Source organism: Balaenoptera ricei, chromosome 3, assembly GCF_028023285.1.
Source record: "Balaenoptera ricei isolate mBalRic1 chromosome 3, mBalRic1.hap2, whole genome shotgun sequence".
NCBI classification, from domain to species: domain Eukaryota; kingdom Metazoa; phylum Chordata; class Mammalia; order Artiodactyla; family Balaenopteridae; genus Balaenoptera; species Balaenoptera ricei.
The window spans coordinates 147,568,994-147,591,467 of NC_082641.1; the positions used below are offsets into that span (position 1 = coordinate 147,568,994).

Genomic DNA, 22,474 nt, shown 5'->3' on the forward strand with positions numbered 1-22,474 from the left:
ACGTGCAGGTTTTCCAAAAGTTTATTTCCTTCATGGGTCCTTTCTCAGGAAGCTCCTGGAAGTGATATTCTACCAAAATGAGGGGGTAGTCACAGAGGGGGAAACATGGTATTTAGGAAGGAGGAGGGAAGGAGGCAAGGAGGGGGGTCTCAGGATGCCAGCTGTGCAGAGAGAGTGCACTGAAGCTGGCACATGCCTTGCGAGACAGAGCCCAAGAGAGGAACTCTGTGAGAGGAGATTTAGATAACTGGCCATGTGTGAAGTTGAATCAGTGTTAAATCTGTGGAAAGTAGGCACGCATAAAAATGATAATTATTAACTCTAGGAAAAACAACCCAAAAAATGTGCTGGAAAGAAAAAGTAGGCAAAGTTGGCTATATGCCTCGGCCCTGAATAGTGTTTACAGTGTAAAAGTAATGCAAACACTGAAGGTTGCTCTCGCCAAAGTTATCTGATGAGGAGCTGGGAGGGGTGTCCTGTGTGGGGTAGGGGCTGAGAAAGGGAGTGAAGGTAACACTCCATCCTCCAGAGAGAGAAGTGAATAAATCATGCCTAAGACTGGAAAAAATCAAGAAACAGCGAAACATGCATATTATCAGACACACACGGGTGGACCCCCAAGAAACTGGCTGAACCCATTGAAACAGTTCCTTTTTCATGAGTGAGATAAGCGGATTGGGGAATGCTCTTTTTTTATAGCAAATCTTGGGTGTATAAAATATATAGTATTTTATATATACTGTTAACCTGTTCATATATAACTTGAATAAAAACTAAAAATTAAACCTATAAAAAGGTGTCACCTTGAAGGCACACCTGTTTGAATATAAAATTATTTTGTTGTGGGTTAGTGAGGGGACATGGACACAGAAAGGAAGCTGAGGACCTTTTTCTTGACTGGGGTGCTGGTCACTTGAGGGTGTTTCTTTTGTGAAAATTCATCAAGCCGCACACATGATTTGTGTACTTTTCCATTCTCGCATGTATTTTTCACTTCAACAAAAAGTTTATTTAAAAACTAACGGGCCACATCCCACTTCAGCAGCTTTGGGTATAAGCAGTGCATTTCACAGTGATTCTCCAGAGGGTAATAATTCCAGCCCCTGGTGGCCCAGTTGGCAGAGTCTCTTCTTTTTTGGGTTCCCTTCCCTGGAGGGTTTCTAAGTGTGCCCATGGAACACACTCACGTTCCACAATCAGCCCTGGCAGCGCTGATCCCCATGGCGACCCTCTCCTTGTTAGGGTCAGGACTTGCCATGCTTCACAGGCTCTCCCAGGCTGCTAACAACTCGCCTCCACACTTCCCCCTAGTGTAGACCACCCATCCAGCAGCACCGATGAGCAGGGTGGTGAGCGGGACGGGGTGCTCACGGAACGGGCACCCCCCTTTTTAGATGTATCCCCATCTTATTTCCTCACTGATGACTCTTCTTGTCTTTTTACCATGTTTGCACTACCGATCGGTGGGTAACGATTGTTAATTACCTTAAAATTTTTCCAAAAGTGCCTATCTGGGGAATTTGCTTAAGTCAGTGCCTCCAGCTATGTATCCAATTAGGTCCCTCCCCTGAAATCCCCAAGTCCGGCAAAGACCAGAGTGCAGAAAATGAAAGCTTCAAACTGGAAACAAAACATGTGTCTGGACTCCCTGTTCCATGCTCACGACGAGGTCTGCGAGGTCCTCCCTGTTCAGGTGTTCCTGCCACTCATCTCTTCTGGTAAAGCCTAGCCTCTGTCATCATCATCACCATCACCATCATCGCAAACTCAGCAGAGACGCAATGCTACCCATGGTGCAGAATGTCTTGTCAGTTACTATGCAGGGCAATTTTGTTTCCCCAACTTCCCAGTGTTCCATTTTAACTTTAACTTTCCATATGCATAATCAAAAGGTCCACTCAAGTATTGTAACCAAATCCAAAGAGCAGAGCAGCGTCCCCTTCATGACTGTCCATTCTACCTCCAGACACTGAAAATTGCTAGCAATCTCCAAATAAGCCTCTCTAGCCTCAGAAAAATCCAGGTCCCAGCAGGTGATGTTAAGTGGAAAGGGGAGGTGATGAAATTGCTCAGACTATGGGATTAAGGACTTGGGAGAAACTGCTTCTCTGGCCTGTCTCCCAAGAACGACTGTCCCTTTCCTGAACAGTGGGGCTGTGTTTACCTTAAAGACACAGTGACTCTTACATGGGGCCCATTTCCCTCTTCACATCAGCAGGTAGAAAGCTCAGAGCCAGGTCTGTGGCCACGGGTCAGGAAGTGGGACCTCATGGTATGCAGTGAGCCCTAATCTCATGCCACTGGCTTCTTTACTCATTGTCCCTTGTCTCATTTTCCTTACTTTAAATGGATCACTCTGTTGAGTCCATTTTTGTTAAGCCTTAAAATCCTTTATCAAGACACAAAGAAATACTACTTTCAAAACACAGTGAGATTACAGCTAAAGGCATACCTCATTTTACTGACACTTCACAGATTATGGTTTTTACACACTGAAGGTTTGTGGCAACCTGGCGTTGTCAGATGATGGTTAGCATTCTTTAGCAATAGAGTATTTTTTAATTAAGATATGTACTTTTTTTAGGCATAATGCTATTGTACACTTAATAGACTGCAGTATAGTGTAAACATACATCTTTTAGGCACTGGGAAACAAAAAAATTCGTGTGACTCGCTTTATTGCAATAATCACTTTATTGCGATAATCGCTTTATTATGGTGGTCTGGAACCAAACCCATAGTATCTCTGAGGTATGACTGTACATGATAGAACTGTAGATAAACATTGGAAGGTAACTTGGAGAGAAGGTAATTGTATTAGGGTGATAGCGTTACAGGTAGTTTATTTTCCTTTTCAAATGTACATTAATATTGTAAAGTACAATAAATATTTTTAGTAATTTCTTTTGATTAAAAGTTGTATGTTTGTGTTAGAAAATGTAGCAAAGACAGAAAAATACAAAGATGAAAATGAATGTTATTCATCATTCAAATCTCTAGATAGCAGTATTATCTTTTTGCTATATTTCTCTCTGGTCTTTTTCCAGATGTGTGTGTGTGTGTATTTGTTAACTGTGTATATTTTACAAATTTAACTTATTCCTTCTTTGTGGTTTTTTGTAAATTATTGTTTTTATATAACAATAAGTTTTGGACATTTCCCAAATGTTCAGTATCCTTCAGCACCATCATTTTAAATTACTTAAGTTGTATAGTCCCTGTTTTATATGTGTACCATATTTATTTAACAAATTCCCCTTTGTTGGACATTCAGGTTGCTCACTAATAGTCATTCCTTTCTGGGTTTACCTAGATGGCCAAATAAGCCAACTTGACCAAAATGTGTTTCTTATGTAGAAAATTTTTTTTTTCTTTTTCCTTGCAGTGGTCTCTGGTTCGTCATCCAGCTCTAAGTATGACCCTGAGATCCTGAAGGCTGAAATTGCCACAGCAAAATCCCGGGTAGGTCCTCTTTGCTTATACTATTGATGGGGGTCACTGAGGCAGCCTTAGGCTACTAGCCCACCCACAAGACCAGAGTAGATGCTTCCACCAGGCAGTGGCAGCCAGTGCTGACTAACAAGATTCTAAATAATGACAATAGTAGCAGTAGTAGCCATCGTTTCTGTAATAGTAATGGTAATAGCAGCCACCCTTTCGCAAGCAATCAGTCTATGCCAGGAGTAGCCCTAAATGCTTCGTGAGTTCTACTTCATGCCCTTGAGACAGCCCCATGAAGTAGCCACTGTCAATATCTGCATTTTGAAGATGAGCCGACAGAGGCTTGTGGGGGGACTAAGTAACTTGCCCAAAGTCACAGGGACTCAAGGCTTACTTTAAAGTTTTTAATGTAAGGTACTATTTTACTGGGACTTCCCCGGCAGCCCAGTGTTTAAGACTTCACCTTCCAATGCAGGTGGCCGGGGTTTGATCCCTAGTCGGGGAGCTAAGATCCCACATGCCTCGTGGCCGAAAAACCGAAAACATAAAACAGAAGCAATATTGTAACAAATTCAATGAAGACTTTAAAAATGGTCCACATCAAAAAGATCTTAAAAAAAAAAAGATGCTGTCTTGCTAACCACTGCTTATTCTGCAGTATTGTATTTGATTACTTCCTGATTACCTTAGGGGGATAGATATTTTTATTCCCCCTTTACTGATGTGGAAACTGAGGACCAGCAGTTAAATGACTTGCTCAAGATGAAGTCAGTGTTGTGAACACTGGTTTAGTGCACCTTCACATAGGTTCTACAAATTCAGATACCTGCAAGAACACATGAAAGTGGGGCGGGGGCTGGCAGTGAGGCAGTAGGGAGTAGTGGGGACTGTGTAGCCTAGGGGGTGGGCCCTGTCTAAGAGGGTAGTGGAATTTCAGCCCTACGCTCTTATGGCCATGCTGGAATATAGGCTCCGCATTGGCAGATCTTCAAGTATTTTTAGAAAAGAACTGTATATCTAGGCCAAGTATATGAAACATCTCAATATTTAATCATTAGCAACTAATTTTAAAAAATTTAATAGCACTGCAAGCCAAACAAAGCAATCCTGCAGGCTGAAGCTGGCTCCCTGGCCATGTCTTGCCTATAAAGTTACTACGTTGCCTCTTAACCTCCATGCACTAGCATATCCAGTACCTGCTTTAAGTAATGCACGACCCAGGAAATTGCCATTCTCCTCATCTGTCAGAATAGGAAGGGGAGGCTCACAGAGGTGAGGTGGCTTGAGAGAGGGTAGCCAGCTCTTGTCCACTTCCTGTTTCTCTGGAGCAAGGGCCAGCTAGGAATGGCCTGCAGGACAACTGGACTGGGGTGCCAACCGAATGGGCAGCTGCTGAGACCCAGGCAACGTCAGTGAGGGGAGCCCAAGGGATGTTGACCTGAGTCATTATGCAGGGGCAGTGGGGGACTCTGGATTGATACCAACCTCTGACCCAGCCCCGTGTGTGGTCTTCTGCCATCCAGGTTAACAAGCTGAAGAGAGAGATGGTTCACCTCCAACAGGAGCTACAGTTCAAAGAGCATGGCTTTCAGACACTGAAGAAGTAAGTCCACCCTGCAGTGCGGGGCATGGGGATTGCCCCCAACCCGTGCTCCCCTCCTGCCTTCTCCGTCCCCCTCCCCTTCAGTCTCTTTCCATCCTCCTTGAAATGGGGCTCTCTAATCATTCGATTCCAGTTCTATTCCACTGGCATTTACTGTCACCCAACATTGAGGTTTGGAAAGAGGAAAGGGGAATCATTTCAGACCACCCGGTTCTCATCATCCTCTGAATTCCCGAAGCCGTTAAAGTCTGTTCCATTCAGTTGAGTTTTGCCAGCCGGTCATAGAAACAAGCATCATTGGGCATTTCTGTGCACCAGTCTCATCCCCTCCAGTAGATCTGGGAGAATCTGATACGCACACAGACAAAACCACCTCTTTCCATGGCCCCTAAAAGTGAGCAACGACTTCAGCTAGTGAGCTCCCCAGAAGGAACAAGGATCTCTGCCACAACAAACGGATTATTAGAAGAGTGCCGTGCGTGCTGTGCTTTATGGGTGACTGCAGGGGTTTCCAGAACTTTGACCAGATGTAATTTTCACTTCTAGAAGCTGACTTGCAGCCAAGCAAGATATAGCTCTGTTGTTTCCTTAGAGAAGATGTGTTCATTGTCACTATCGTGATTATACTAGCTAAGATTTGTTGAGCAGATACTCTGTGCCAGGGAGCACTTTCAGTGTTTCTGCACGGGTGACCTCATCACAACTCTATAAGCGATGCTCTTTTAGCTGACTCCATTGTATAGATGGGGATAATGGGGCACATAGTCAGTGCTCCTAAGAGTTAGCTTATTGTCATTGTTAACCACGGGGATCATCGAGACTTGTGCATTGAGTCATGTTCGGTACATCTGATGGGCTTACGGGATGGTCGTTACAGAGGTGCCTGGTAGCCCTCATGGAAGGTCCAAGGAGGACAGCCAGTAGGTTTCTCTGTTCTAAGGGACCTGGATTCCCAGAGAGGCCCACCTCTGTACAGACAGCAGCTTCTGTAGACACTTGCTGTTTCACTCTCCCTGACTGTACCTTTTCCTCATTCCCTGGACCTCAGTCCACTCTTCACCACTCTATGGCCACAGCCCCGAGCCTTTGGGTGTCTGTCTCCAAGTCCAATTAATCGAGCAAACTGTGACCACCAGTCGAGGGGCCGGTTGGTTCTTATTCACATCTCCCCACTCCCCAAACCCCCCCGCCCGGGTGAGTTATCACAACTATCCCAGAACACAGGGTAGAAGGAAGTATGGCTTTGGATTATAGATTGTGTAGAATACCTTTTTGTGTTCTATATTATGGCTTTGTGTTTATATAGATATATGTGATTTCGGTAGGTATATATACACATGCCAATCCCGTCTCTCAAACCGGGTCCTAGTCTCATTAGGACGAGGGGCCGTGCTTTATGCTTCTTCGTAATCACCAGTGGTGCCAAGGACAGTTGAGGGCAGTACTGTGACCTCAGAACATTCCTGCAAAGCAAATAGCCTCATGAGTCCTCCACTTGGTAGTAGAGCAGGTTCTGAGCACATAGTTTAAGGGCTACTCACTCTCAGTGCAGGTGCCCTTCCCTTTCCTCTCCCGCCTCCCCCCTCCGCCATCCTCTGGAGCTTCGGGTTAGAACACTTCCCATTATCCTCTGAGCCACCACAAACCTGTTTTACCACTTTGTCACCCTGCAGCAGCATTGAAAATTCTTGTTGCTTGGTAAGCTGACGCTGAAACCCCTAAGACAAGCCTCCTTTTTTTCCCCTTCCCTCGCCCGCCCGTTTGATATGGGGCCCGGATAAGACTGCATCGCTGTTCTGGCTACCCACGCTCCTGGGCCGGAAGCCGGCCCCGTGTTCACTGTGGAAGAAGGTTTCTGCTTTAATGGGCACCTTGGCAGAGAGGGTTAGGGATGTCGCCGCAAGGGACAGATGGCCTAGGTTCAAATCTCAGTTCCCTGGGAACGTGGAAAAGTGGCTTAACCCCCTTGAGCTCCTGTTTCTTTATCTGAAAAATAAGTTATTGTAAACATTGAATTGGAAAATCCACATCGAGCGCGTGACTGTGCCTGGCACGTGGGGAGAGCCCAGTGAGCGGAATGGGGTGGTGACCTGTAGCTAGTTGCCTGCTTGCGCTCGGGGAGGAACTCAGATGAACTCTGTGTCCTCCCTGGGCTCGAGGCCGCGCTCGGTATGTGCTTGTGTACCGGTCTCCTCGTTTCATCGTCTCTACTCCCTTTAAGAGCAGTTTTTATTCTGCCTCACTGATGGGGCTGAAAATAGACCCACGAGACCCCCTAGCTCGTGAGCGTCAGAGCTTGCTTTGGAAGCCGGGACTCTTGGATTTTGAAGCTCGTGTCCCTAATACCTCCCTTCCTGGTATCATCCCAGATAACCCCCTCCCCAGACCTAGAAAACTTCAGGCCCCTTACCCTCTCACCTGGGATCCTTTTCAGTGTCTAGTGGGGGATGACCCAGTCACTTCGTGGCCTCCTCTCTTTTCAGAACCTGGGGGAAGCTGAAACTCATCCCTTTGTTCACTTCATGGTCAGCAAACCCAGTTTTAAAAAGCAAAAAGGTTGCTGAGGATTGAAGCATACCTCGTAGAAGAGGCTGAAAAGAAAAATCAAGCCCAAAGCTTGGGATTTGGCCCTGTCAGCTGCCCTGAGCCCTCATAAATAGGGAAGTCTAGGCCCACCAGCCCCGTGGGAGGAGGGCAGGACAGCATCTTTCTCCATGTCCCCAGAGCCACCCTGCCCAGGTGAGAATTGTCTGGACAAGACCAAGAGGAGTCGGCCGCCGTCAGAGCCTTCGCCTTGCGTCTCTGTGGCTGCCGGGTGTGTGAATCTCTCAAGTGCTGCGAGAAAGGACAGCTGTGTAATTTGGAAATCCTAAAACACACCCTCTCCTTCCCACCAACCACGCAACTTTTCTTTCCCTTAAAAAAAAAAAAAAAAGATTCATTCACTGAGTGCATAATGGTAACCCTTTGTTCTCCTCCCCCGCTCCCCAGTCCTAAGAGTGTTCCCTCTCCCAGCTACTGTCTGGAGCCAAATTCCAGAGCCTGGGTTGCTAAGGCCGCTGAGAGCCATCAGGTAGAAGGTGCCTGAGGCCCGGCAGACAGACCGCGTCTGTCCCTTCCTGAGGATTCAAAGCCACCCTCCCCCAGCTGGCAGAGGACAGCCGGGCACAGACCGTTCCCCAGAGCCCCCAGCCCTGTTCAAGCAAACCGCGTCTCCCCTGCACCCCTTTCTTTCCCATGTGGGGCAGGGCCACCTCCGGTCCCAGACACTCGGCTCTGCTGGGAAAGCTCCCTGTAGACTAATTTTTCAAACTAAATCTGAGACCAGTCTTAGCCGACCGGGCAGGCTTGCCCAGGCCCAAGTCCTCGAAAGGAACAGACAGGCTATTTTTAGTGGGAAGACATAACTGGGGCTTTGTCTTCCCTGCACGGAGGAGGCTGAAATAACGGAAGGGAGGGGGAGGGCCGAGCTGAGATCGCATCTTCCCCCCACCCGCTACCAACCCACTCCCCTGCTCACAGGCCCTGACAATGAGGCCAGGATGGAAACCTGTGATTCCCCACTCGGGTTATTTTTAGCCCAGGACACTTTGGCCTCTAGCAGGAAACCAGAAAGGAATGCCTATGAGTGGTTTCTCATCCTGAAATAATGGGTTTGTGGTGTTCCCTTAGACTGTAAAACTTCCTTTTCTTCCCCGGGAACTGAAACCTCGGCCCTAGCCTTTGATGAAAGGGTGAAGCAGTTAAAATTTCCCTCTGCCCTCAGAACCTTTTCCACAGCACAGCCCTCCTTCCCCAGAGGGCTGGGCTCCCCACCACCTCTGATTTGTCTGACCTTCAGAAAACGACACCATAACCCTTCGCTTTTTTACTCCCATCGTCCCCCATCAGAACAAACCTGTGTGTAGGGCCTGGATGAGCTGGTAAGCTCCCAAGGATGGAAGTATTCTAACTCCTCACATTTGCCTGGTACTCCCTAGTTCCCCACCTGATGTTCCATCCTTATCCCATTTGACATTCCTCACAGCTCCGTGAACACGGGCCGGGCAAGATGACATTATCCAGGTTTTCTCAGAGGAGGAAGCTGAGGCCCCATGTGCGTGAGGGCCATGCCCAAGGTCACACTGCTAAGTGGTAGGGCTGGGAGTTCTGCATCCTTCTCACCTTTCCTTCACTGTGGCCATTAATGAGAGAAGCAAAATCATCCCTGTGGTTCTCACCAGGGATGATTTTGCTCCTCTCCCCCAAGAGACATGCGGTAAAGTATGGAGACGTTTTTGGTTGTCACAACTCAAGGTCAGGGTGCTGCTAGCATCTAGTGGGCAGACAACAGGGGTGCTACTGAACATCCCACAATGCGCAGGACAGCCCGACAACAAAGAATAGTCTAGCCCCAAGAATCCTGAGGTTGAGAGAGCCAGATTAAAGGACATGAAAAGATGTTCAACATTGCAAATCATCGGGAAATGCAAATCAAAGACCACAATGAGCTATTACCTCACATCTGTCAGAATGGCTGTCATCAAAAAGAACACAAATAACAAATGTTGGTGAGGATGTGGAGAAAAGGGAACCCCTCCTACACGGTTGGTAGGAATGTAAATTGGCGCAGCCACTGTAGAAAACAGTATGGAGATTTCTCAAAAAACTAATGACTCAGCAATTCCACTCCTGGGTATATATCCAAAAAACACTAATTCAAAAAGATACATGTACCCCAATGTTCATAGCAGCATTATTTACAGTTGTTAAGGTGTGGAAGCAACCTAAGTGTCCATCAACAGATGAATGGATAAAGAACATGTGGTATATGTATACAGTGGAATACTACTCAGCCATGAAAAAGAATGGAATTTTGCCATTTGTAGCAACATGGATGGACTTGGAGGGCATTATCCTAAGTGAAATAAGTCAGACAGGGAAAGACAAATACTGTATGATATCACTTATATGTGGAATCTAAAAAATACAACAAACTAGTGAATAAAACAAAAAGAAGCAGACTCACAGGTATAGAGAACAAACTAGTGGTTACCAGTGGGGAGAGGGGAGGGGGAAGGGGCAGTATAGGGGTAGGGAGATAAAAGGGTTATTATGGGGTTATTTTAAATCATGTGGGTGAAACTTTTGAAAATTGTAAGGTACTATAGAATTTAAAGAATCTTTCATTCAATAAATAAAGTAAAATAAAACAAAATAACGTTAAGGGGGAAAAAAAGGACTGTTCTATGCCAGATACTAAAACTACACAAACATATTCAAGCCTGTCGGATCAAGTCTAGGACATTACCACATAAATTATTAATTATACCACAGCATACTGAGTGCAGTGTCACAGCTATGCACAACGTGTTATGAGAACACCTAGCCCAGCCTGGAGGACTCAAGGATGTAATCAGGGAAGGCTTCCTGTAAGAGTTGACTTCAAGAATGATGTTGCTTCTGCAGCCCCACACTATGGGACATTTGCAATTTGACAGGGACCTTCTGTGCCTTATCCAATAGGCAGGACCTGGGGAAGAAGGGTATGCAGGGCAGAGAGGAGACTTCTTCCGGGACTGAAGCACTATGGTCTATGCTTTTCTTCTGGGGAAACCCCATCCCTCGCCCTATCTCTGTCTGACCTTTCCTGTTGACTGTCTCCTAGAATTGATAAGAAAATGTCTGATGCTCAAGGCAGCTACAAACTGGATGAAGCGCAGGCTGTCCTGAGAGAAACAAAAGCCATCAAAAAGGCCATCACCTGTGGAGAAAAGGAAAAGCAAGATCTCATTAAGGTACGAGAGTTCCCAATGATGTGGGCCCCATCCCAGTTTCTCCTGAGCACCTTCCTGTGCCAGGACTCATGTGGGCTATTTCCACATGCTGCAAGATCTTTGAGTTCTCCTCACTAGTTCTCTTGGGCTTTTAGTCTCATTTTATAGAAGAGGAAGTGGAGGTTCAGAAGCATGAAGTGACTTGCCTAAGGTCATTGACAGCTAGTGTCAGTGGCAGAACTGGAACAGGAGTCCTCTGGTCTAGTCTAAAGGCCACCTCCTTGCCACTAGCTTTAGCCATCTGGCTTATTTTGCACAGAACCAAATGGAGGGAGGTGGTTTCAACATTACCTCGACATCAAAATGTAGCATCTTTATAAGCATTTCATTTCATGTTCCACCTCTGTGCTGGGAAGTGACAAATGATGACAGATATGATTTAATATCTCTCAGGCAGTAGTGCCAAGCACTTTGCATGCACTGTGCCTCACTTATCCCTTACATCAGTGCTAGGTTATCTCCATCATACAGCCAAAGACTGCACAGATCAGAGAGTAAGCGGTAGAGCCAAGATTCAAACCCATGGACACCTGACTCAGAAGCCCATTCTCTTAACCCCTGTACAGCCCACCTACCCTCAAAGGAACTGCCTCCTTGACCTCTAAGATATTCTATTTTCGTTCCCATCGGCAGATGAGCAGTCAAGCTCAGAGATACTGTAAATGACTTGGTGAAGGAAGCTTTGCACTCTGTGAGAAACAGAATAATTTCATAACTCCTGCCCAGGACTGCAGCCCAGTGACAAGACATTAGCAGACAGTGAGGCATGTTCCGATCGTGTTTAGCAGTTAAGAGTACCAAGTCGGATAGACCAAAACCAAATCCTGGCTCTGTCAATTGCCAGCTTCTCCCTGTAACAACTCCCTCGTGGATAAAATGGGGGCTAATCATAGGTTACTCCTCGCAGGACCGTGGTTAGGATTAAATCAGATCATGGTAGAGCTGACAGTTATTGAGTATTGACTGAACTAGTGCTTTACACTGGTCATCTCGTTTAATCAATATGATAGCCCTGTGAGATAGGACCCGTGATTATTCCCATTTTGCAGGAGAGGAAACTGAGGCACAGAGAGGTTCATCAGCAAGCTCAGACCACACAGCTAGGAAGTAGCAGAGCAGGGCTTCCAGCTCAACCCGTGTGGCTCCAGAGCCAGTGTGCACACTGGTTGCCCCCATGTAAAGGGCCTGGCCCAGTGCTTGGCACCCACTCACTGGTAGCTCTTTACAGGATAAGTGGGATGTCTAGGGGGAGCATGGGTTCCTAGTAGATTCATAGAGAGTGACAGGCCCAGAGCTCCCTCCCGGGAGGGTGCGTCGCCAACCGTGCCCTCTGTTCCAGAGCCTCGCCATGCTGAAGGACGGCTTCCTCACCGACAGAGGGTCTCACTCTGACCTGTGGTCCAGCAGCAGCTCTCTGGAGAGTTCAGGTTTCCCGCTGCCGAAACAGTACCTGGATGTGAGCTCCCAGACGGACATCTCAGGAAGTGTGAGTAGATGGCGTGTGCTGCTGCGGGCCCCCAAGGGACAGAGTACCCTTCTTGTTACTCACCTGAGGAGCTGGCTGGTGACCACCGTCTGTGGGCCTGGCTGTAACTCAGCCTTCTGGAGCTCCGTTCTCTTGCAGACCACCTGGCCCCCGGATGACATGAGATGATGATGTGGAGGAAAAGCCAGCACTGACTCCCTGGCCACGTGAATGCATCTCTAGATGCTGCACAGAAAGTATGTTTGAAGGACCAGGCGTCTCTCTCTGGTTTCCTTCGTGCTAATTTGCAGCGCCATTCTGTTGTTCTTTCACCAGCTGGGAGACAGGATATTTCCCTCCTGTTCATCCCAAAACAATGCATACAGCTTTCAGACAGCTGCTTGCCTCCCAGTTCAAAAGCTCAGCCCGGTCGGAGTAATGAATAGTGCAAGTGCTGTCCAGACGTCGCTCCTGAAAGACTTAGAGCAGGACTGACCCACGGCAATCCATAACTTTGAAGAGCTTTTGTTTTCCTAGAGCAGGTGACATTGAATGAACCAGCCTCCATGGCTAAATGCTATTCTGTCTGGTTTCTATAGTCGTATTCCCACTTGTGAGGAGAAGCTGTGTTCACGTCTGATGGGGTGAGCCGTGTAGCTTCTTGCCACTCCCGACAGAGCGTGGCGTGGCAAATGGGGCTGCGCTCTCCTTCCCCACACCACCCGTGTGTCCAGCTACAAGCCACCTGTGGGCCGAAGTATTTGCGAAGGAACTGTGTGCCTTCTTCCAAGTTCTGGGACCTCCCTCTCACTCACTCAGTGTTGCACTCCTGACTGCAGGCTCCCTGAGTGTCTGGTGGGCCCCCTCCCAGCACGCCCAGAATGGCTATCTTGTGTATTGGCTGTCCGTGTTTCCTCCTGACCAGCTGTCCGCCATGCTTCTGGTGCTCGAATGGGCTCCAAGCCATTTGGGGCTGCAAGATGATATTCTGGGCCCTTGGCTTCTCTTCTAGAAGTGTTAAATATCTGAGTTTGGGGCTCTTCCCATGCCTTAAGGAAAGAAAGTGTTTTTCCCCTAACTAGCTTCCCTGCAATTCACACAGCCAGCTCAGTAATTGGGGACTATTTTTAGCTGCTTCCCACACATGCTGTCAAGTCTCTCATGAGCTCCTGAAACCCAGCTCAGCACTGGCCACAATAGCCATATAATTCCCGACTTGTTCTTTCCTCCAGTTCGGCACCAGCAGCAACAATCAGTTGGCGGAGAAGGTCAGATTGCGCCTTCGATATGAAGAGGCTAAGAGAAGGTAATTAGAGGCTGGGGGCTGGGGGCAGGATGGCCCCAACAATGATAACTACCATTGTAGAGTGTCTGCTCTGTGCCTGCTTTTTACACATCTCATCATGTTTAATCCTCACAAAGATTGTGAAGGTATTATCATCTTCATACTTTAATCCTCTCTGAAACTCAGGAAATGACTCAACCAGGGACACTTAGCTAGATAAAGAATGGAACTATGCTCTGAACCATACTTTAAACCTCAAAGCCTCGTAATCTTTCCACTTGCCCGCCTGAAAATCAACCTCTAAAATCAAGGTTTACCAACAATCGTATAAGTAGTTTGGTGTGAAGGAGCACAGCTGAGGTTTTAGCAACAGGCTAAAAAGACTACGGATACTACCCACTTCAGTGTCTCCTGCCCAACTGGGAACAAGCTGTGTTTTTAAACTGTGTAGACACCAGGGACTTCAGATGTTCTGTGGCTTCACAGAATCCTAAGCAGCTGGGTTCCATTGCCACAAATAAAATTAAAATAGTAATCAAAGCTGACATTTTTAGAGCATCTGTAACGGTCCACGCAATGTGGACAGGATCCAATAGAAACTATTCAATAGAAGAAGCAAAAAAGGAAATTTGTTGGCCATTGAACTCCAAAGTGCTGCGGTAACTAGCTTCAGGCACAGCTGGATCCAGGGATTCAAATGATGTTACATAGACTCAAACGCTCTCCTTTTCTTAGCCCTGCTTGCCTTTGTGTTGACAGACTTTCCTGTCAAAGCAGAAAGATGACCCCCAGCAATTCTAGGCTTACATACTACCAGGTTAGAAACCCCAGAGGACCTACCTTTCACAACTGTTTTAACAAGCTTTGGGTTTGAGACTCACTGGCTTTTCTGGGAGAACCAATCGTTATTTCAGGGTGGGAGGAATAAGAATTCTATGAAGGTCCAAGCATGGGTCACGTGCACGACTCTGGGAAGGGGACTGAGGTTAGCTTTGTGGGAACCAAGTGACTTGAAAGTACGGGAGGACTGATTTCCCAAAGAAAATTTGGAATATTGTTAACAAAAGAAGGAGAAATTGGATACAGTTCAGGTGGGGAGAAACATATCCTGTGCACTATTTCAGCTCCCCCTAGAGGTCCAGCAAAACAGCACGACTTCTACGTTTGGACAACCACTTCTTGTCCCCTCTGAAGGCGACCACTCTGAACCCTGGATCTATTCCAGTTTGTTGGAATGCCTATCTTAGATGATCTGTTATGGAGAGATGAAAGGACTGAAATCTTCCCTTTGGGGTTGAGCCATTAAACTTCTCATCACAGAGCTTCCTGGCTCATCCTTTATCCAGCTTTGTGCCTCCCCCTTCACCTAAAGGTAGTTGAGCACATTATTGACCGTGGGATTTTTGCAGAAACTAACGCCTGTGGACGTAATACGTCTCCGGTCAAAAATGTGTTAAGTATAAAGAATAGAGCAGCCTGCTGAATGGGAAAGCAGAGGCTGCAGGTCTTGAAGCAGGGAGGGCAGGTGGCTATATAACGCAAGGTCTGATCACTGTGTGCCAAGTTTTGTCACATGTGCGTTTCTTGGGAGTCTAGCAGATTTCATCAGATTCTCCTAAGGATGTATGGCTAAAAGTTTAGGGATCACTGGCATAAGGAAAACGCCACCAGAAAGTACATCCAAGAAAGCATCAATTACCCCTTCAATGTCCCATGTGTAGTGGAGCCCCTGCCAGACCTGGCCATATCACTCTATCCTTGAAGCAGCTGGATGGATAACAGCAGCTACAGAGTTATCCCAAAGCCAGTTTTGATGGATTGCTGTATATGTGAATATGGAATTTAAATTAATTAACTCTGAGAATCCCTGCTGAGACACTTGGCTGGGGAATGAGCACATGTAGATGTGTTTCTCTGTATGGAATTTTCACTACACAGCATGGAGATCTTGTCTCCAACAGTGTTTTGAGTTTGGTCACATTGTTTGCAGATAAGATTGAACTGTGACATCCCTGGTGGTGCAGTGGTTGGGTGTCCGCCTGCCACTGCAGGGGACGCGGGTTCGATCCCTGGTCCAGGAGGATCCCACATGCCGCAGCGCAGCTAAGCCTGTGCGTCACAACTACTGAGCCTGTGCTCTAGAGCCCGCGCGCCACAACTACTGAGCCCGCGTGCCTAGAGCCCGTGCTCCGCAACAAGAGAAGCCACCGCAATGAGAAGCCAGCGCACCGCACTGAAGAGTAGCCCCCACTCCCCGCAACTAGAGAAAGCCTGCGCGCAGCAACAAAGACCCAACACAGCAATTTATTTATTTATTTATTTATTTATTTATTTATTTAATTTAAAAAAAGATTTAACTGAGGGGTCCAGAGGTCTGGGACCTCAACAGATATTGACCATGTTTATGACCTGCAGTCTTAGGTGAGCCATATCCTCTCTGGCCATCTGTCCAACAGGGTTACCACCAGGTCCTATCCAGCCTTTAGGGATGGGGTGAGGCTAGGACAGTGATAGCTAAAAGCACTTTGCAAAGACTAAATCCTAAAGGATCACATGATTGCTTTTAAATATTTGAAGCAATACTCTTAGCAGTACTGTGAATCTTAATTTGATCCAACAATAATCATACGTAATGTCTATGTCACACTTGGCATTATATAAAGAGCTCTTAATGATATGTTTTCACTTCGTCCTCATAACCCACCTTGCAGGTACCATCATTATTCCCATCTTACAGATGAGGATACTGTATCTCAAAACAGTGAAGGGCTCCCAACTCCTTCCCGTAACACTTATTAAGGGCCTGCAGTGTACCAGGCACTGTGCCAGAAGCTTGTGTTACCTAAATGATTTCTTAAGAAGGTCAGAGCCAAGACTCCAACCCAAAGCCTCTGACCTCAAATCCACAGCTGTTCACAGGGTGTTGCCGCCACTTTCTAGACTGAGAACACAAGGTTAGCAATGGCAGTATTTGCTGTGGTCATAGTGGGCCCGTGACTGCCATTGGTTCAGCACTCATGTGCCGGACACACTGAACACATAATTGCTCATTTTCACACCAATTCTGAAGGACGAGTAACTGTTTTCTTATATACAAGGCTCAGGGAGTGTGCCCAACATTACACACCTAAGAAGTAGTTAAACCAGGGAATAAGCACAGTAGCAGCAGAAACATTCACTGAGTGCTTGTTTAGCATGCACGAAATGTTGTGCTTGGACATTTTATGAATTATGTCATAAAACCTTCAACCGTTACCCCACAAGGAAGGACGTTTTGTTATTCCCTTCAGAGAGACGAAGAGACTTGCCCAAGGTCACCTAGCTAGTGGTAGGAGGCTATTGCCTGGTGATGAATCAGGCTTCGTGTCCCTCCGGGCACGGACGCTGCCTCTACCCTATCCCTGCAGAGCCTACTCACGGTTGGCACATGGTGGGCACCGCATATGTGTGTTAGATAAAAATCTGTTCCTTGAGACCACACGCTGATGAAAAGGAAGTCAGTCACTGTCAAAAAGGATGCTCTGAGGACAGCACGCCTCCTCGGACCACGTAACCTTGGAAACACAGTCCGTCACGCTGCTCCCGCATTGCCCTGGGCACACCAGTCACGCTTGCCCTCTTGGCCCGCAGGATCGCCAACCTGAAGATCCAGCTGGCCAAGCTTGACAGCGAGGCCTGGCCGGGAGTGCTCGACTCCGAGAGGGACCGGCTGATCCTCATCAACGAGAAGGAGGAGCTGCTGAAGGAGATGCGCTTCATCAGCCCCCGGAAGTGGACCCAGGGAGAGGTGGAGCAGCTGGAGATGGCCCGGAAGCGGCTGGAGAAGGACCTGCAGGCTGCCCGCGACACCCAGAGCAAGGCGCTGACCGAGAGGTGGGGCTGGGCTGGGGGCTGGGGGGCCGGGGCCCTTCCCTCGCTGCCAGTCCATCCTCCGGCCCCCCATCGGGGTGGGCAGAGGCGATGGGGACAACCTGGGGCTCCTGGGCTTCAGCCCAGGGACACTCAGTTTAAAGATCTCACCACTTTGCAAAGTAGCAAATCTGGGGAAGTGACTCACCATCCAGCTACCCCAGAACTTTACACAGGGAATCGCATTACCAAAAAAATCTGCTTACCTGCAGGTTTTCAGAAATTATCTTCTGACTAAGATAAACTCTATGTAATTTAGAGCAGTCGTTCTCCAACTTTGTGACAGTGATTCACATTGTATTATTATCTAACAGACAACAGTTTCACGAAGCAGTGCATACTCCTTCTCTGTGTGACAGCCCTCTGATATTTTCTTTTATGTTGCATTTCTTTTCATGCTGGTCGTGACCCACTAAATTGATTTCGCCACACGCTAGCAAATTGCAATGCGCAGTTTGAGATACACTGGTTTAGATGGGGGTTGCGAACTGAGACGTTTATAGGAGTCAAGCAGGTGATATAAATGCCAGAGGCCCACCTGGCCGTGGGCCATGTTAGACTGGAAGGTACAGACCCCACTTGTCTAAAGCAGGCGCTGTCTGCAGCCAGTGGAGGTGCAGGCCCCAGGCTGCCAGAGGCCCCCATAGTTCAAGAAAAGAGTTGTTTGGATTTTTTTTTTTAATATTGGCAACTAATCCAAAAACTTTTTTAAATACCATGAGGGCTAAATCAGCTTCATCTGTGGGCTTGATTTAACCTGAAAGCCACTGGTTTCCATTCTCTGGTTGAAGCCTTACAACAGACTTTACTTCCTGCAGTGTCTCACCAGCCTCCACACCCACATTGCACAGAGCACAACTCCGTGTTCACAGTGGGTCCTACAATCCCCAGTTTCTCATTCATTCATTCATTCATTCATTCTGTCCATCAGCCCATTGTTTATTCATTCATTCATTTAAGAAACGTTCTGTTGCACATATTTTGTGTGTAAGGCAATTTGGAGGATTCAGAAATGAACAAGTCACGATCCCTGCCCTGATACCCTTAAAATCTATTCAGTTATTTTCACTTGGTTTTTGGCAGCAGACTTTATTGAATAAGGTCCCTGCCCTTAAGGAGCTGGAGTTGAAGATAGTGATTTTCAAACATTGTTGGGGGAGGTGGGAGGTGGGGGAGAGGGATGAGCAAGGGAATTCCTCTTTCCAGTGAAATCAGAGGCAGAAGCCCAGTTTATAAAGCAGATAAACTTGTCTGGGCCCAGTGGCAGCAGGCCAGGCATCCTAGGTGCCTTGCATCACCCCACGGCGGGTCCTAAGATGCCTTCAGGGAGCCTCTTGAGTGCTGAGGAACCCTGCTTGCAATCCCACCCTAGTAACTGAGTAAGCTCTATTCGCACATGGCGGGGTGCCAGATGGGTCAAGTTGACCAGCCTCTTTCTGGCCTCTTGTAACCACATCACACAGCCCATTGACTGGTCAATGGTGGGGAATCTCTCCCCACCAAGCCCCTTGTCAGAACTACTACCAGGGATGTGTCACTTTCCTCTCCTTTATCTTCCCCTGGGAGGGGTGGCTGATCAGCGCTGACCTACCACCGGGCAGGTGGGAGAGGGAGGAGGAGAGGGCTTCAATATTTGGTGTTTTGTAACCCTAGGAAGCACCTTCTAGAATTCTCTGTTAGTGCCAAGACTTTGTCCTGCTTTCCCCAAGGCTGTCTGTGCACCTTGGGGACAAGGCCTGTGTCCAGACACCTTTGTGCCTTTAGAGTTAGTTGAAAGAATAAATGGTTCGCCAGCCTGGGCAGACGCTTACAGGCCTCTGTATACATCTCCTGGTCTGTCTCCCAGTCCTCTGGGCCCCTGACTTGCTCCCAGACCCTACAGCCGCCCCTGGAAAGCCCTCAGCTTTTCATTATGCTCATAGCCGGCAGCTGGAGAGAACAGATCCCTGGCAGCCTTACTCCTCGTTGGGTCAATAGAGATACCCTTCCCACCACCTACCTTGTGCAAGTCATTGACCAATATGGACTTCAATTGCCTAATAGGGAAAAAAAACCAGGATAATTACATTGAATACTTACATATTCTGAAGGCAGGTGGTTGGACCAGATTGTGAATTGAGGCTCTTCTCTGCTATCATAATTTTGGTTTCTCGAAACTAGGATTGGATAATCTCTTAGAGACCCCTATACTACATGCAAAAGGTACCATTAAGTACCAGACTCTGTAAGCTATATCATCTCATTTAAACCTCCCAGCAACCCTGAGGTTAATCTCCATTTCATAGTTGTGGAAACAGGCTCACCCAACATCACCAAATGGCAGAGCTGGGATTACAACCCAGGCTTGCTGGCTCTGGAGCTCATGCTTGCCTTAGTCTCCTGCCCACTTAGAAGGTCTTTTATTATTGCCTTCAGCCCCGTCTTTCAAAGGTCTGATTGCTCCCCTGGAACAGTGAGTTCACACGGCCAGTTCAGGGAAGCCAGAGCCTCCACGCCATGGCAGCTGCTGAGCAGGTGTCTCGAGGTCCCAGAGGGCAAGGTCCCCTGGGAGACATGCAGAGAGAAGCCAGGGGGCACGTGGGCAGGGAGAGGCGAGAGCCTCGGGAAGGACAGGGACGGGGCTGACGGCTGTGAGCCTCCTGCACGAAAGAGAGGAGAAAGCCCACCCAGCCGTCTTCGTCTGTGTTCAGTTGTCTGCCTGTGGCCCCCTGTTTGTCTGTGTTCATCCCTCTGACTCTCTTGTTCTCTCTCTAGGTTTCTTTCTCTTTTTGCTTCTCATGCTCCTCTCTCTCTTCTCTCTCTCTGTCTCTCCACATGGGACTATTAGACTCCTCACCTCACACAACAGCCTCTCTGTTCAAGGTGCCTTTGAGAAGGCCAGGAAGAGACACATCCAGGAAGAGCACACCACAGGGCCTACCAGACCCCAGTGTCGAATCAATCAGAAGCACAGACCTCCCCCCAGTACTCCCCGTCCTGCACGCTGCTTCCTCCTCCCTCCCCAGGGGCCCTCCCGGGCACTCCTGAGAGCTGCGGTGCCTGTTAGAGTGAGGACTCCCTGCCCCCACCCCAGGGACCAATTCCCCAGGCCTGAGATGGAGCCCAGGCTCTTGCATTTTTAACCAGCACCCCAGGGGCTGAGCCGCAGCTTGTGGGGATCCCAGCCCCACCTCCTGGGTCCTCTGCCTGCTTCCGCGCTTGATGTGTTCTTGGCCTCCCGGCATGTGCCAGGCATCTCATGCAGACACCGTATGGCCAGCGAAGCCCAATACCTGTAGGAGGCCGCCTCGGCATCTGTGTGTTGCTGCTGGTAGCTACCCCCCTGTGCTCGGGAGGTCAAGGCCATCTGGCTCCCGGTCCCCTCAGCCTCCTGTTGGGGCTCCACTGGGGACCTGCATTTACTGCCAGAGCACACCTCTGTGGTCTCCTCCCAGGGGAGAGGAAAACAAAGGTAGAAATGGTGGCCCAGGCTGCGCCTTGACCCCAGACCTCACACTCTTTCAAGGTCTTGCTCTTACGGAGGGTCAGATTCCACAGTTGTGTCCATTGCACTGAAAACCGGGGTTTTGTTCATTACGGGCTCCATCTGCCAGCCCCCCTTAGTCCCGGGCAGGACTCTGGAAAAACAGGGCTGGGGACTGAGCTGGCCAAGAACCATGCCGAGGCCGCAGCTCCCGTGGTCTTTTCTGAAATTTCACAAGGCCACTTCCCCAGTGACTGGTCCTGCCCCTCCCTTATCACTTTGCAGTTGTGTCTCAAGCAAGCTCTGGTCTTCACGGCAGGGCCTGTGCTGGAGGCCTTGGGCGTGTCAGTGGAGGGATGGTGTGGTTAGGTTTTCCATGGAAATGAACTGTTTCTCCCAGGCCCCTGGCTGGGTTGGCTGTGCTCTGGGAGCAATGAGTCAGTCATTCCTCCTGCAGCAGGATGGCATAAGGGGATAAGATGCCAACGGTGGGACATATCTGTCCATGGGAGATTTAACATCCAGCTCTTTCAACAGAGCAAATGAGTTTTCCCTACATCAACTGGGGAAAAGTCTTCCGTTCAGCAGTAGCTTTTCAAGCACATCCATGTGGTGGGCGCCATGCTAGGGGCTGAGAGAGTGAGGCACAGCTCCTGCCTTACAATCCCCAGCCAGTGCAGCAGCTCAGAAACCTTACTGTGCCTAAAAGTCACCTGGAATAGGGAATAAAGATGCAGATTCCAGGGAATTCCCTGGTGGTCCAGTGGTTAGGACTTGGCACTTTCACTGCCGGGGCCCGGGTTCAATCTCTGGTTGGAGAACTCAGATCCTGGAAGCTGCACAGCGTGGCCAAAAAACAAAAACAAAGACAAAAAGATGCAGATTCCTGAGCCCTGCCCCTAGACTTTCTGATTCAGTAGATCTAAGTGGAATTCAGGGATGTGCATTTAATAAGCATACCTCCCCTTCTGGTGGGGGAGCTCTGTGGGCCACAGACAGAGAACCACTAACCTAGTGGATGCAGGAGAGCAGCCCAAGTCATGAGTGGGTGATGGAGCTCCTTCCCTGTCAGATCCAAGGACCAGCACCCTCTCTGGAGCCCATCCAAGCCACCCCCATGGGGAATTTCAGGAGAAACTGGGGGCTGAGCAGAGCCTATATCCAGCCATCCCTTCTAAACTAAAGGGTTTTGCCTTCAGGGAGGGAGCTGCTGAATTGGGCTCTGGTGTGGGCATGCCTGGGTGCAGGCCTTAGCTCCCGGGTTCTGACGCTCTGTCACGCTCACCTGGATCTTCCCCAGGCTCTCTGGAACCACTCTCTTCAGCTCCTTGGCTGACTATTGCCCGTCCATTCAGCCTTGGGATGCTTATAGACTCAGAGCTCAGTCCTGGACCCTACCTTTTTTTTCCTTCTATATTTTACCCTAAGATGGTGCATTCATTTGTTAGGGCTGCCAAACCAAAGTTCCACGAACTGGGTGACTTAAACAATG

At 48.4% G+C, this 22,474-nt stretch overlaps 1 protein-coding gene across 1 annotated transcript in view; it reads left to right on the plus strand.

Annotated features, from left to right (window-relative positions):
• Window positions 1-22,474, plus strand: part of WWC1 (WW and C2 domain containing 1) — a 149,841-nt gene that overhangs the window by 91,345 nt on the left and 36,022 nt on the right. Inside the window, exons 4-9 of the mRNA XM_059917651.1 lie at window positions 3,386-3,462; window positions 4,965-5,044; window positions 10,692-10,821; window positions 12,200-12,346; window positions 13,558-13,631; window positions 17,241-17,483. Of these exons, the coding sequence (XP_059773634.1) occupies window positions 3,386-3,462; window positions 4,965-5,044; window positions 10,692-10,821; window positions 12,200-12,346; window positions 13,558-13,631; window positions 17,241-17,483 (751 nt within the window). The remainder of the gene's footprint in view (window positions 1-3,385; window positions 3,463-4,964; window positions 5,045-10,691; window positions 10,822-12,199; window positions 12,347-13,557; window positions 13,632-17,240; window positions 17,484-22,474) is intronic.